General features: G+C 41.5%; 1 protein-coding gene across 4 annotated transcripts in view; it reads left to right on the top strand.

Moving 5' to 3' along the window:
• Positions 1-15543, top strand: part of FER (FER tyrosine kinase) — a 195261-nt gene that overhangs the window by 170487 nt on the left and 9231 nt on the right. For all 4 annotated transcript variants that reach the window (XM_080572799.1, XM_080572803.1, XM_080572804.1 and 1 more), the window contains 2 exons: positions 10594-10748; positions 13388-13510. In XM_080572799.1, the coding sequence (XP_080428925.1) occupies positions 10594-10748; positions 13388-13510 (278 nt within the window). The remainder of the gene's footprint in view (positions 1-10593; positions 10749-13387; positions 13511-15543) is intronic.

The raw sequence follows: 15543 nt of genomic DNA, 5'->3' as shown, positions 1-15543 counted from the left end.
TAGGAAAATGGAGGATACCCAATAACTTTCCTGAGTGAATTTCAAAGAAGGTAAAAGTTTTGTAATGCGTCAGTTTGTATAGTCACATCTCTGAGCTGCAAACAGCAAATTTCCATTACTTTATTTTCCTCCATTATTACCTCTTTAGTGGGCAGGTGCCCCATATTGTGTGGTAGGAACCTGGGATGCATCCCAGGTAAAAATGTACCCAAAGCAGAAAGGGTGATCCTCAACTGCGTATTCATCCATACTTGCAGCATCTTTAAAACACGTAGCACCGCCTCCCAATATCTACTGAGCATATTTTATATTTCAATATAGCTTTGTTATTTTGTAGAAATCTGATATTTAGGAATAGTTTCTTTTGCATTCCATCAATTTCTAGTTAAGCCATGCATTAATTTTAATGTTTAAGGTTTATTGGCTGTTATTTTTTTTCCTGTTTTCTTTGGCCTTTATTACTTAAAGTTTGTCTTTTGATTAAAGTGAACTTGGTAAGCTTCATTCACAGATGGATGTTCACCAAGATGTTAGAAATTGTTTTATCTGATAGCTCTAACCGCCGTGACTATGAGAGTGAGCAGGGCAGTGCGGGTTCTGTAGAAAAAGTCCATTTTTAGATACAAGCCAGTTATTGTGGTGTTGTTCAGCTACTGGATACAGTTATTTGTGGTTTGGTTTCTAACTTTTTTTTTTCTCTTTTAAGCTGTTTTTCCAAATTTTTAAGTCTCTTACCTGCAAGTTGCAAAATACTTCAGAGAAAGTAATTGAATGTCACTTACTGCTGTGAGGTGGAAAAATCTACCTATTTTGTAGTTGAGAAAAGCTGGGCAATATTGAAAACTCTGGATAGTAAGCAGAACACTAGACATTATTAAGAACTCACTGCTGCATCTAACTTGGGTCTTCTCTGTTTTCCTAGCCCTGTTCTTCTCTGAGAATGAAGGTGGACTTGTATTATATGAGGAACGGAGAGAAGTGATTATTATTATTAAAACTTGTACTGGGTCTGGCTGGGATGGAGTTAACTTTCCCTGCAGTGCTGTGCTCTGCACTTGTAGCTAGAACAGCATTGGTATCACACCAGTGTTTTGTCTATTGCTGAATAGTGCTGACAAAGCATTGGCTCTCTACAGCTACTTGAAAGGAAGGCGTGGGGAGCTGGGGGTTGGCCTCTTCTCACAGATAACTAGCGATAGGACAAGAGGGAATGGCCTCAAGTTGCGCCAGAGGAAGTTCAGGTTGGAAATTAGGAGACATTTCTTCTCATAAAAGAGTGTTCAGGCATTGGAACGGGTTTCTCAGGGAAGTGGTGAAGTCATCGTCCCTGGGGGTATTTAAGGACAGGTTTGACCTGGTGCTTAGGGACGTGGTGTAGTGGGTAACATTGGTAGTAGGGTGATGGTTGGACCAGATGATCTTGGAGGTCTCTTCCAACCTGAATGATTCTATGACCGTATTATCATGGCTCCCTCTAACTGCCCAAGCCGGTTGCCTGGGGGTGGGCAAGACATGCGGGTGCCAAAGCAGCTGACCTAAACCGACCTAAGGGATATTATGTGCCATATGGTGTCACACTCAGCAATAAAAGGGAAGGAAGGGGAAGGAGGGGGTGGGGACTCCCATTTTGAAGACGTCTGTCCTCCCAAACAATCGCTACTCGTATTGATGCCCTGATTCCTAGGACATGGCCAAACATTGCTCATTGATGGGAAGTAGAGAGTAATTATTTTTCACTTTCTCTTTGCTTCCACAAGGCCTTTGCTTCTTGTTTCCCCCTTCCTTTTCCCTTTAATTAAATTATCCTTATCTCAACCCATGAGCCTTTTTTTTTTCTTTCCAGCCTACACTCTCCGAGTGAGAGAGCGATTGTGGTGGAGTTTGGCTGCCCAGCAGGGTAAAACCACCACACAGCTCATCACTGTTTTCTTAGAATTCTCCAGTGTTCATAGTGATATGTGAACTAATGTGGAGAAATCAATAATACAAAGTGTAAAAGGGGGAGGACAGCATAGAACACGTACGAGGTGTTTCTGACCTTCTAATACTTTTCCAGTCTGTTATTAAGACACATAATTTTGACTGTGTTCATATATAGCAAAAGGAGCACCATGTGAGCATCAAGACAGTTTTGAAATAGGTATATTTTGACTTAGTTGGCTAGCAACCACTGAACACTACCTAATGTGGTTGAAGGAGAGGTAGTGTCTATGGTCCACAAAGAAATTGCAGTTTCACTTTTAGACCTGCCACTCCTTCTTTTTTGATCAGGTAATAGACTATTTTGGTTGAATTAAATGTGCAGAGGGGATAAACTGATCCTGTTCACTAATTAATTACTTGTTTTTGTCACCTAGGAGTGTTTTAACTGCATGATCCAGGGAGGGGCTATAAAATGGCTAATTAGTTCGGTGAGGCAGTCTGTCCTGCTGCTTTAGTAATGAGTTTACACTTTTGTTTTGTTTTAATTGATGGAATTCCATTCAAATACTAGGTATTACTTTCAGTGTATTTCCTCTGGGGGGCGGGGGAAGGGGAGCAGAGTCCTTAGAGAAAAGCTTATGTGGTTTATTTCTTCACTGACAGACATGAATCCAGATGGTAACAACTCCCAGCACAGAGGAATTGCCTCTACTTCCTCTTTAACTTGCTATTGAATTTTTAGCAAAAGGCTTATATGATCTCTCTCTCGCAGATTCAGCATATTCAACCCATGTTAGTGATTTGTAGTCAGTGCCCTGTTTGCATTTAGAGGAACTGCTTAAAACTCAGATCTCCAATTTACATATTAATTTTTATTCTTTAGTAGTTGGAGGGAAGGCATTTGTTTCTAATAGCAATAGGAACTTGCATAATCATGGTATTAAATAGTGAGAGTCATAGCTTCTCTTGTAGAAACGAACTTGTTCTATAGAGGCTCAGTGTAATTTGTTCCCAATTTGTACACCTTTCACAATGTAAAATAAGGAATATTTGCTGATTTTCTATGTTAAAGAAGATATATATTGAATTTATGGAATTACTGAAGCAAGTAGAAAGTGCTGCATGAGAAGAAAAGCAATGCCCCATGTAGAGAGAGACACCTAATGCAATTATATCTGCACTGTTTCAGGATGTTTGCTTTAGGTATCATTATAGAGAAGAAAGAAAACAAATAGAACATACTCACTTTCTTTATGTATGTGTTTTTTTAATGACTGTCTAGAAAGTTAGATGAATTACTACAGATATTTAACATTGAAGTTATCTGTAATAGTGTGTAATAGTGACTCTTCACAGTTGTTTTCTGTTATCAGCTCTCTATGTATACAGTTTTCAAGCAAATGCTTGAAATGTCATCTATCGTATATACTGACTCTTGAATGAAACCCTATTCTGTGTACTTCATATGGAAGGTTAAGATGCAAAGGGTATTTGATGAGCACCATAACAGTATTATGCTAGAGCTGTTTCCTTTTATCCGTAGCAAATTTACATGAATTAGAATCCTGGTAAGTGGAAGAAAATTAAAGCTGTAACTTACTAATTTAAAGCAATGGAAGTAATACTTTCTGATATCCTGACTTATTTCGGATTATAGCTATAAATTCTGTAATAAATCATAGTGGCCATAGTGCAATTTTGGTTATTTTGTCTTGTTTCTGGGCTGAAAAATATGAATATCATCTTAAAGGAGACCGTCAGATACGAGGAGAAGCAATGAAGAAGCTGTATGCAATATGTCAAAAAATCACAGCAACCCCTCAGAATAAAAAAGGAAAGCATGAGGTAGCTAATGTAATAATGTTTTTTAAGATGCTTTTAAAAATGCAAATACAACAAATTACTGAGGATACGAAGCAGATGTAAAATGACAGCAAAAATGCTAACAAGATACCCTAATTTTGAGGGCATTTATAAGCCTTAGGAATGAAATAGCAAATGTTAAACAAATAGACAGTGTGAAGACATTACAAGTAAGAGAACAGGGAAAAAAGATACTGAAAAATACATTTACAGTAGATGAAATTGCAGAAACTGAAGTGGCTGAAGGTGAAGCACTGAGAATGACACTGTACTCATGCTGCTTCACCCCACTGAATGGCAAGTTATTAAAAGTGCAAAGTAAAAGAACTTTTGGTGGGATTTAGCATGATTTAAATATTACTGTATCTGCTAGACATTGCTAGTTTTTATGTACTCCAAGAAACAACTCCTCACAAGAATAAGAAAAGTAAGTGTCTGAGAGAAAGATTACTCTTGATAATTATGACTTGATCACCTCTGTGATGAAATGACATCTTGGTAGATAAAGGGAGAACAGTGAGTATTGCGCACCTAAACTTCGGTAGGGCTTTTGGCACAGCATTCCATTCGAACCTCATGGAGAAGCAGCTGAAATATGGGCTGGGTGGGCCAACAGCAAGGTGGACTGAAAACGTGCTGAGCAGCCAGGCCCGGAGGGAGTTGATCAGTGGTGCAGTCTCGCTGGAGGTCAGTAACAAGCAGAATATTCCAGGGGTCAATACTGAGTCCCATTTAACATCTTTGTCAATGATATCCATGATGCGTCAGCATGTTTGCAGATGACCCGAAACTGGGAGGAGTGCCCAATACACCAGAGGGCTGTGCTGCCACCAGAGGGACCCCAGCAGGCTGGAGACGTGGGCTGACAGGGACCTCATGCGAGTCAGCAAGGGGAAGGGCAAAGTCCCACACCTGGGGAGGAACAGCCCCAGTAGCGGGTTGGGAATGGTTAACTGGAAAGCAGCTCTGCAGAAAGGGCCCTGGGGGTCCTGGTGGGCACCGAGCTGAACAGGAGCCAGACCGCGCTTTTGTGGCAGAGAAGGCCAGCGGTGTCCTGGGTGGTGTCAGGCAAAGGGTTGGCGGCAGGGGGAGGGAGGTGCCCCCTCCCCTCTCCTCAGCACTGGTGAGGGAGGCCACACGTGGAGAGCTGTGTCCAGTTCTGGGATCCCCACTGCCAGAGGGACGTGGACATACTGGAAGGAATCCAGCGAGGGACCACAGAGGTGACTGAGGGGACTGGATCATCTCCTATGAAGAAAGACAGAGTGAGTCATGACTGTTCATCCTAGAGAAAAAATTCAGGAGGTAGTCTCAGGAGAGAATCATACAATGGCTTGGATTAGAAGGGATCTTGAAGATCATCCAGTTCCAACCCCCTGCCAAGGGCAGGGATGCCACCCACTAGATCAGGTTGCCCAGGGCCCCATCCAGCCTGACCTACTTTGAAGATCAGGATGTCATGTGGGGCCATGTCAAAGGCCTTACAGAAGCCCAGGTAGATGACATCGGTCAGTCGTCCCTTGTTGGCTGATGCAGTCACGCTATCACAGAAGATCACCAGACTAGTCAGGCATGATTTCCCCTTGGTGAAGCTGTGCTGGCTGTCTTGGATCACCTCCTTGTCTTGCATGTGCCTTAATATTGCTTCCAGGTGAATTCGTTCCATCATCTTCCCAGGCACAGAAGTGAGGCTCACCAGCATGTAATTCTCCGTGTCTTCCTTTCTACTCTTTTTAAAAATGGGAATGATGTTTCCCTTTTTCCATTCACCAGCGACTTCACCTGACTGCCCGGACTTCTCAAATAGGATGGAGAGAGGCTTGGCAACTCCATCAGCCAGTTCCCTCCGGACTCTGGGATGCCCGGCATTGAGCCCCATAGACGTGTACCTGTTCAGTTTCATCCAGTGGTCTTGAACTGGCTCTTCACTTAACAGTGAAAGGGATTTTGCTCCCCCTGCCCCTGCCTAGAGGTTCAGGGACTTGAGAGATGTGAGAAGGTTCACTGCCGGTGAAGACTGAGACAAAGAAGTAGTTGAGTACTCAGCCTTCTCCCTATCTGTTGTTACCAGTTCTTCCTTCTTGTTTATCAGAACGGGAACACTCTCCTTAGCCTTTCTTTTCTGAGCAATGTACCTGTAGAATCCTTTCTTTTTATTCTTTGCATCTCTTGCCAAGCTCATTTCCACCTGTGCCTTGGCTTTCCTGATCCCATCCCTGCACATGTGGGCAGCATCCCTGTACTCTTCCCAGGCCATGTGTCCCTGCTTCCACTGCCTGTGCATTTCCTTGTTACCCCTCAGTTTGACCAGCAGGCCTTGCTCAGCCATCCTGGTTTCCTACCTTCCCTGCTTGATTTCTTACACATGGGGATGGAGAGCTCTTGCACTCTAAGAAAAGTGTCCTTAAAGAGTTGCCAGCTCTGTTCAGCTCCTTTGTCCCTAAGGACAGTGTGCCAGGGGATCTCGTCCACTAGGTCTTTAAATAGCAGGAATTTCACTCTTTGGAAGTTCAGGGTCCTGACTTTGCTCCTTGCCAGGCCCATATTGCTTGAGATCACAAACTCAACCATGGCATGGTTGCTGCAGCCCACACTGCCTCTGTTCTTAACCTCTTTAATGAATTCATCCACACCGGTGAGCACCAGGTCCAGTAACGCTTCTCCTCTTGTTGGTTTGTCTAATACCTGGACAAGGACGTTATCCTCAACACGCTCCTGGAGTGCACATTTTATCAATGTGTAAAAATACCTGAAGGGAGGGTGCAAGAGGATGGACCTAGGCTCTTTTCAGTTGTGTCTGGTGCCAGGACAAGAGGCAGTGGGCATAAATTGAAACATGGGACATGTTCTCATGTTCATATCTGAACAGCAAGAGGATTGCTACAGCTGTGTGGTCCAATGATGCTTTGACGGAACCTTTGTCTGCAGAATCAAATGTTGAGTACATAAAAATACAAATGTTAAAGTATTTTCACAACCCACGATGTTTCAAACTAAGACAGTCATATATAGGCACCATAAAAATACCAGTTATCTTCCCTAGATGCTTATCCCGAGTGTTAAGTGGATAGTAGAGTTCATCTTTTCAATTAAATTTCAGTGATTCTATGATCAGGAAGTGCTTCTTTGCTATTCAGGTGGCAGGGCACTGGCAGAGGTTGACCAGAGATGTTGCAGAGCCTCCCTCCGTGGAGGTACTCCAAAGCCCCCTAGACATGGTCCTCAACCATTCTGTGATTACAAAGTCCCTTAAAAGACTAAGGTGAGAAAGGGAAAGAAAAAATTCACATCTAAAGTGTTTTCTAAATTAGTGGGAGAAAGAGCATACCTGACACGTGAGAAAGCAATAGAGCAAATCTACTTAAGTCAGAAGTAAACATATTAAGGGCTTAAAAGGCTTTATTAATGCAAATGATGTCTGAAAAGTAGTACATACTGTTACAGCTTCAGAAGTCTGGGAGTTTTAGCTGAGAGAAAAAAAAAAATGGTATTAATACTTGGAGACTCATAACCATTACTACTATATTTACTTTGCTCTTTGTAGTCTTACTAGTAAGTTACGTTTTATCTATCTTACAATGCATCCTTTTCTATCTTACTGTTAGTAACTAAATACTCACTATTTCATAAAATTGTACTGATGTTCTGTGGACAATATCAATGAGAATACTTCGCTATTTGATAGATGGGTAACTGAGACAAAAATAAAGAACCAGCAATTTGCCCAGAAAGATTGATGGTGGACTTGAGAGTGGTGTCCACCCGCGCAAGTTGTGGGCCATTAGCTAACCACTGGCCCTGATTCCTCTCTTGGTGCTCGTGTACAGGGTGGCAGATTGACTAGTATCATTCTGTGACCCACTGGCTGGTAACAGACAGTTTGAAAATCACTTTCCTGAAGCAAAACTGTTATACCTGTGTTTTTTTCAGAAGCTCTAGTGTTAATTTATGTACATGTATATCCAAAATGCAGTGTCACAAGCTCTACCAACTTTGTCAGATTCCAGTTTATATTCTTGGAAGTGTACTTGTAAATTCCTAGTAATGATGAAAAATGCTTCCTCTAAAATGCTGACTCTAAAAGAAATAGAAAACTGGCACATACAAACAGACAAAAACTATGTGAACTGAGTATAATCTTTGCATACAAGCAAAGATTGTGTATTATTTCTATGTATTTTCCCTAGTAATCAGACTTTTATATAAGGAATAAACCTAGAAAGAGCTCATTACTTAGGTTTTTCTAAATAACTTGTTTAAATACTAGGTCTGACTCAGGTAGGGAAGTGTTCTTGATTTTAATTAACTCCTTGAATTTTCTTTCAGATAGAACTTTTACTTATTTTACTGTTCTTTACTTATTACTTTTTCCACTGCTTATGTGCATCTGTCACAAAATTTAGACTAAATGGAGTAAAATGGCCAAAAAAAACCTCATAATTAAAGTATGATTGGAACTTCAGCTATAAATTCTTGAAGTTTCATGGTGATACATTTTACTTGAATATAAGCAATAATAATTTGATTTTGTTTTACAGACCTCTTACTTTCACTGAACAGTATCACATGCTAACATCAAACTATATACCATGGTGCATATTACACATTTATGCATATCTTCAGCTGGAAATGTTGATTTTAGATGTTTTTAAGTGGTACATCTTCTCTAGCTGCAAGAATAATTGCATGCAGCATCACACTCAAGAGGCATAAATGTTCTTATTGGCAGAAATGTTCTGTGAGTCAGCTACAGTTTAAATGTTTGGATCTATTTTAATAACTACCTTGAAACAAAGGCTCTGTCTACATAACACGTAATGCAGTGCAATATCAATATGGATCAAATGATCAAAGTAGTTGTAGACATAAAAACTTTATGTATATATGGATCAAGACTTCTACTTCAGACTAAATTCACTTTGGGCCTCTGTCCTGGATGTCACCACCATTCATAGTGTTTGAAGGTGTTTGTCAGCTTCAGATAGCTTTTCAGACCCTTCTTTCTGCTTTAGGTGTGGAGATAAATTTGATGCACACCTTGTTCATTGGACATCTTCCAAAAATAATGTAGTTTCCATGCGCCAGAATCTCTCTTCAAAACCAATGTGCATTAAATGCTCAGGGGATTCACTTCAAAACTGTACTACAGCTCCAATCCAAAGCATGAAAGCTAATGTAGTTATCGTGGAATATTAGCTGTTTAAGCTGAAAACAAATACTGTAAATTTAGTTTTAAAATACTTTGCCCATGAATTGTAGGTAGTGTTACAGATTTAATTTTATTGTTTTAACACTTTTTTTTTCTCCTAAAACTTCCATATTATTTTATTACATTAAGACTGGAATAACAGTACACAGTATGTACTATTTTAATACATTGTGAAATAATGTAATGCAATAAACATATACAATGTTAATAACATATTGTTTTCAAGTATTTTTATTCCAAATATATGCTGCAGAGAAGCCACAGTATGTCTTTCTTTTATCAGGTATTACTACAGGATGTCTCCTAAGCCAAAAAAGCATATTTGAGGTGAGGGAGGGAAAGGAACGTTGATGATTTTCAAAACTTCTTATCTATCACTGAACCAAAATTCCTTTTCCTATGATACTGAGTAGTTTTTTTGTTTGTTTATTTTTTTAATTGAAATGTTAATGATAATACAGGTAAGATAGAGGCAGTTCTCTGTTTCTCAATGTCTTTCATAATTATGGGAACAAATTTTAGGCAGATGCTTCAAATTATGTTTCATTTGGCATAAAATCTGATTTGTTAATACACAGGTTTATTTCTGTGAACTTCATGGGCAGTAGTGGTGGGCTGACCTTGGCTGGCTGCTGGATGCTCACCCAGCTGCCCTCTCACCCCACTTCTCAGCAGGACAGGGGGATGAAGTAAGATGACAAAGCCTGTGGATCAATTAAAGGACAGGGAGATCACCTACCAAATACCATCACAGGCAAAACATGCATGACTTGGGGAACATTAATTCAATTCATCGGCAAATAAATTAGGTTTGGATGGTGACAGACAAAGACAAAAACTAACATGCCTTTCCCCCTGACCTCCCCTTCTCCCAGGGCTCAACTTCACCCCTTCCTTCCTGATTCCTCTACCTCTCCCTTACCCAACAGGCACCAGAAGGGGATGGGGCATGGGGGCTGTGCTCAGTCCATCCGAGCTTTGCTCTGCTGCTCCTTCCTCCTCACGCTTTTCCCCTGCTCCTGTGTGGGGCCTTCCACAGGCTGCAGTCCTTCAGGAGATGCCCAGCTGCTCTGCCACGGTCTCTCCACGGGCCACAGGGGAACTTCTGCTGTGGCATCTGGAGTACCTCCTGCCCTCCTTCTGCACTGACCTTGGGGGCTGCAGGGATGTTTTTTTCACACTTGCTCCTCACTCCTCTCTCCCACATGCACCATTTTCCCCCTTTCTTAAACCCGTTTCCCCAAGGCACCACCATCTTGTCTGCGGGGCTCAGCTGTGCCCTGCGGTGAGGCCGCTGGAGCTGTCTGGAACCGGCTGTGTCTGCACAGGGCAGCCCCAGCCTCACCGCACGCAGCAGCCCTGCAGCCCCCTGCCAGCGCTGGGGAGCCACGATCAAGGCATTGATCAGGCACAACAGCCTCACCTGTGCTCATTTCATCACTGAAATGGTAACAGTGACATACTTGCTTTTACTGGCCAGTTCAGCTGTGGTAGAAATGATCTAATAATCCATTTCATGTTGTTGTTCACAGTTTCAGTGCTCTTAAGTATTTTCAAATTTGTAAAAATGTGGTGCTTTCTGTCTTGTTCTAACCTAGAGACCTGGCTGCAAGGAACTGCTTGGTAGGTGAAAACAACATATTGAAAATAAGCGATTTTGGAATGTCTCGTCAAGAAGATGATGGAGTATATTCATCATCAGGCTTAAAGCAGATTCCCATCAAGTGGACTGCCCCAGAAGCCCTCAACTACGGTAAGGACGTATCTGTATCTTCTTGCAAAAAACACCTATAGCATGAGAAAATAGGATGAGAAAGGCTCAAGACTCAAGACAAGGACAGGGAGATGGCTCCCCAGTTAACATCACAGGCCAAACAGACTCAAGGAAGGGAGACTAATATAATCTATTGCCTATCACTAGCAGACTAGAGCAGTGAGAAACTAAAAGCAAACTAAAATCCCCTGCTCTACCTCCTCCCCCTGAACAGCACAGGGGAACAGGGAATGGGGGCTGTGGTCAGTTTATAGCACTTCGTCTCTGCTGCTCCTTCACGGTCACTCTGTGCCCCTGCTCCACGTGGGGTCCCTCCCACGGGATGCCGTCCTGCCCGAACTGAGCCTGCGGGGGCTGCCCACAGGAAGCAGCTCTTCAAGAACAGCTCCCACATGGCTCCGTACCACGGGGTCCATCCATCCCCCAGGAGCAAACTGCTCCAGCACAGGTCCCCCACGGGTGGGCGGCAGCTCCCCCCAGACCCCCTGCTCCTGCGTGGGCTCCTCTCCACGGGCTGCAGCTCCGGCCCGGGGCCTGCTCCTGCGGGGGCTCTCCGTGGGCCGCAGCCTCCTCCAGGCCACAGCCACCTGCTCCACCGGGGGCTCCTCCACGGGGGGGCTGCAGCGTGGAGATCTGCTCCGTGTGGGACCCATGGGCTGCAGGGGGACAGCCTGCTCCACCAGGGGCCTCTCCCTGCACATGCCGCAGGGGAACTGCTGCTGCCTCCCTGGAGCACCTCCTGCCCTCCTGCTGCACTCACCTTGGGACCTGCCTGTAAGGACGTTTCTCACTGCTCACTCTCCCAGCTGCTGTGGTGCAGCATTTTTTTCCCTTTTCTTCAATCTGCTGTCTCAGAGACCCACCCAGCATTGCTCCCTGGCTCAGCTCTGGCCAGCAGCAGGTCCCTTTTGGAGCAGCTGGGGCTGGCTTCTCGCTGACATGGGGCAGCTGCTGGGCTTTGCTCACAGAGGCCACCTTTGCAGTCCCCTGCTACAAAAGCCTTGCCACATAAACCCAATACAAATGCTGTATTCAAATAAAAATGTTTGAATAATGTTAATGTGTGATGAAGCTAAATATTTTAACCTCATTTGTGTATAAAATACTGTTCCGCCCTCCAAAAGAATAAGGTAGCAACATCAGAATTGTTATTATGTAGCAATAAAATAATGCTCTGGTTATGTTGCCAACAGATTGTAGTGGATGGCCTAGTTTGTCATCTAAATCATTAGCAAAATGAGTGGCAGGTTCTGCATATTTATGGCAGTGATTGCTCTAGCATTTCTTTGAAAATGGTAGGAAATGTTACTATTCCCTGTTAGATAAGTCATTGCATTGGAGAAAAATAAAGTCACTGCTTTACATTTTTTTTCAACTGCAGCTTTTCTTTACCTCCACTTTTATAAATTGCTATGCTGTTATCATGGAGGAAAATTCCATTATTTCTGCTTAAGGGAAGTAGTCCTTACTAAATGGGTAGTTATTCCAAAACAAAAATAGAAACTGGTGTATTTAGCTTTTTAGCTTGCAGGTGAAACTAGAAAAAATTAGATTTTCTAAGTGTGCTGTGAAGAATCATCATATTAAATGAATGATGTCATACTCTGAATGCATTTCTCCCAACCAGATCTTTACTTGATTTCTTAGAAGAAAAAATGTTTTAAATCCTTTATTTGAAACATCTGTAAATATTCCTATGATCTCTTAAAGCTTTCGTTTAAACTCATGAATTGGAAAACATAACTTTATGGCTCACAATTGAGAGCAAAATGCTTCACTTCATTAACAGTTTTGCAGGAGTTAATGCCATTACACAGTAAGCAGATCTTCCTTTTGTAAGGCTAAAAATAAATGTAGTTTACAACAGGGACAACAGTAGTATTTTCTCCAAGATCTCACCTTCCATAACATAAAGCTTTCTTTACACAAAGAGGTTTGGATGACAAGGCTGTCTTTGAAGCATAGTTGAAAACAATGGAACCAGCAGGCCTGATTTTTTTTTCTTTTGCTTTAACTGATTGGGTGCATCAGTTCTTGAGGGTCCAAATAAAACAACAGTTGAAGAAACTATACATTAATTTTCAGAAAGTATTTTCTCAATTAAGAATCCAATGTCCTCTTGGCAATTTTGTGGATATCAGCTGTGGTTGGAATATGCCGTGCTATATTAGGGAAGTGGGAAAGATAATTTTTAAGAAGTATCTTTAGAGTTGAATGTTGTTATAATTGGGGAGTGGAGGCGTTTGATCGTTTTTGTCCTTTTGTGTTAAAAGAAGAACAAAATTAGTTTTGGACAGTGAGAGGTAAAAAATTCTTAACTTGTAAGGAAATAACTGACATGGTAAGGTCTTCTCAGCCATATGCTTTGTGTAACAAGTCAGTCAAAGTTCTTAAAACTTCAAGTCGGCTTATATTATTCCTAGGTATTGACCTTAAGATAACTTGTTTACCATTGTAAATGCTGGAGACTATGATATCTGCAGAATGTTTATTAGTAGCTGCAACTTTGTTCTGCTTAAAGCTTGCCAGTATAACACTTGAGAAAAAATATGTGGCTGTAATCATCTGAAGCATGAATTTCTCTAAAGGATAAGCTGTGTGTTTTCTCCTTTTCTCAGGAAGATATACATCTGAGAGTGACGTATGGAGCTTTGGAATCCTCCTGTGGGAGACCTTCAGTTTAGGAGTATGCCCATACCCTGGAATGACCAATCAACAAGCACGAGAACAAGTCGAGAAAGGTAGGGAATGAATAAAATGCTGTATAGATCCATAAGGATGTAGTACATACCGTATAAAAATAGAAAAGAAATAGCATGTCAGTTACTCAGCAATTTTATCAACAATATTATGAGATTATTTAATTGCTAAATATGGCATTCTGTGAAGAGCAGTCTGATTTATAGATTTCTTGAAAAAAGGAGTATATTGACCAGTGACTTAAAGGAGGAAAGACTTACATGATGTTATCTGTATATAGAACATATATAACTAAAAGGTGAGATGGAGAGGGTGGATTTACTGCTGTGCAAAGCAGAGGCTTGACCAGAATGAATTATTTAAGATTATGCTAATGCAGGTATAAATATTCTAAACTGCTGGAAGAAAAAGTCTGTATCATTCCATCTTCTCTATTAAAGCATTTCAGACAAAATTTTAGCAATTACAGTGGAAAATGGTAAGCTGCTTGAGCAGTGAGAGCCATATTTCTCTCCTAGAAAATAATCAAAAGGCTTTTATTTAAAGTAGCAAATAACTGTGAGCAGGATTTCAGGACTTTATTTTCATCATTTTTATTGACATTTCAGAACTGTGCTTTCTCTACATGTGTAAAACCTCTACTGTGTAAAACAGGTTCTAGGCAAGTAAAACTGCTAAATGATTTTAAAAGAAGTATTATTATTATTATCATTATTATTATTATTATTATCATCATCATCATCATCACTGTAGGTGACCACCAAAGCTTGTCCTTAAAAGGCCAAAGCAAAAAATCTAGTCTTTTCCAGAGCAGAGGCATACTTGTAAAAGCAAGTTTTATTACCTAGTTACTGAGATTCTATTTGAATCCACTGAGAAGAATAATCTCTCTAAATTGGTACAGTTCAGAAATTAAGAAGTATATTATGCCTATTCAGTTTTTTTATACAGTAGGAAAAGCATTTCTGTTAGCCTATCAGAGATAATTTTTTTTTTTTTATCATTTATTGTATCAGCCTATTTTCTTGGTTTTCACAAAATTATAGCTTTTCTGCTTGAATAGTCAGAGAAAAAATTGCTCTAGATTTTCTTCCTGATATTGTCTGTCTCCATTACTCAATCAGTAAGAATCATCAGTAAATTTAGTCACCTTAATGCTTGTGATGAACTGGGATAATTTCAACCTACATGACCATACAGAATCACTTCATTTTAAGAAAAAAAAAGTAGTTGTTGCCATCATTGTTTTGAACAATTAGTTTCTAGAGGCAACTTTGTGAAGGAAAGAATTTTTAGTGAGTTTCGTATTATCTACAAGTATCCTAAAGCCCGGCTGCTCTCCTTTGAAGTTACATGCATTAATCCAGCACCTCGAGCAGAAGCATACGATATAAAAAAATGAAAAATAGTTCTTAGATTTACCTCTTGTCTGAGTCTATTGTCATTTATATTCTGATTTAGAAAGAGAGATACAGAGAATTGTGCAGTAAGCCTGGAGTCACAGAGCTGCTTTAGCTGTAGGGTCCTTTGTACTGTGCTGTCCACTGCCTGTAATTAACTCTGAGAGCTACATTTGGTAAACAGTTCGTAGAATCACAGAATCATGGCATGATTGAGGTTGGAAGGGACCTCTGGAGGGTCACCTGGTCCAATCCACCCACTCAAGCAGGACCACCCAGCGCAGGTTTTCCAGGAGATGTCCAGGGGGCTTTGGAAGATCTCTGAGGAGGGAGACCCCACAGCCCCTCTGGGTAACCTGTGCCAGTGCTCGGTCACCTGCACAGCAAAGCAGCTCTCCATTTATTTGTACCCTCCCTTCAGCTGTTTCTACACATTGATAAGATCCCTGCCGACCCTTTTCTTCTCCAGGCTGAACAGTCCCAACTCTCTAAGCTTCTCCTCATAGCAGAGATGATCCAGTCCCCTCAGTCACCTCTGTGGTCCCTCGCTGGATTCCTTCCAGTATGTCCACGTCCCTCTGGCAGTGGGGATCCCAGAACTGGACACAGCTCTCCACGTGTGGCCTCCCTCACCAGTGCTGAGGAGAGGGGAGGGGGCACCTCCCTCCCCCTGC

Source organism: Anser brachyrhynchus (assembly GCF_964034855.1).
Source record: "Anser brachyrhynchus genome assembly, chromosome: Z".
In the NCBI taxonomy this organism is placed as follows: domain Eukaryota; kingdom Metazoa; phylum Chordata; class Aves; order Anseriformes; family Anatidae; genus Anser; species Anser brachyrhynchus.
The sequence above is the reverse complement of the archived record's forward strand: the minus strand, read 5'-3'. Positions and strand labels throughout refer to the sequence as shown.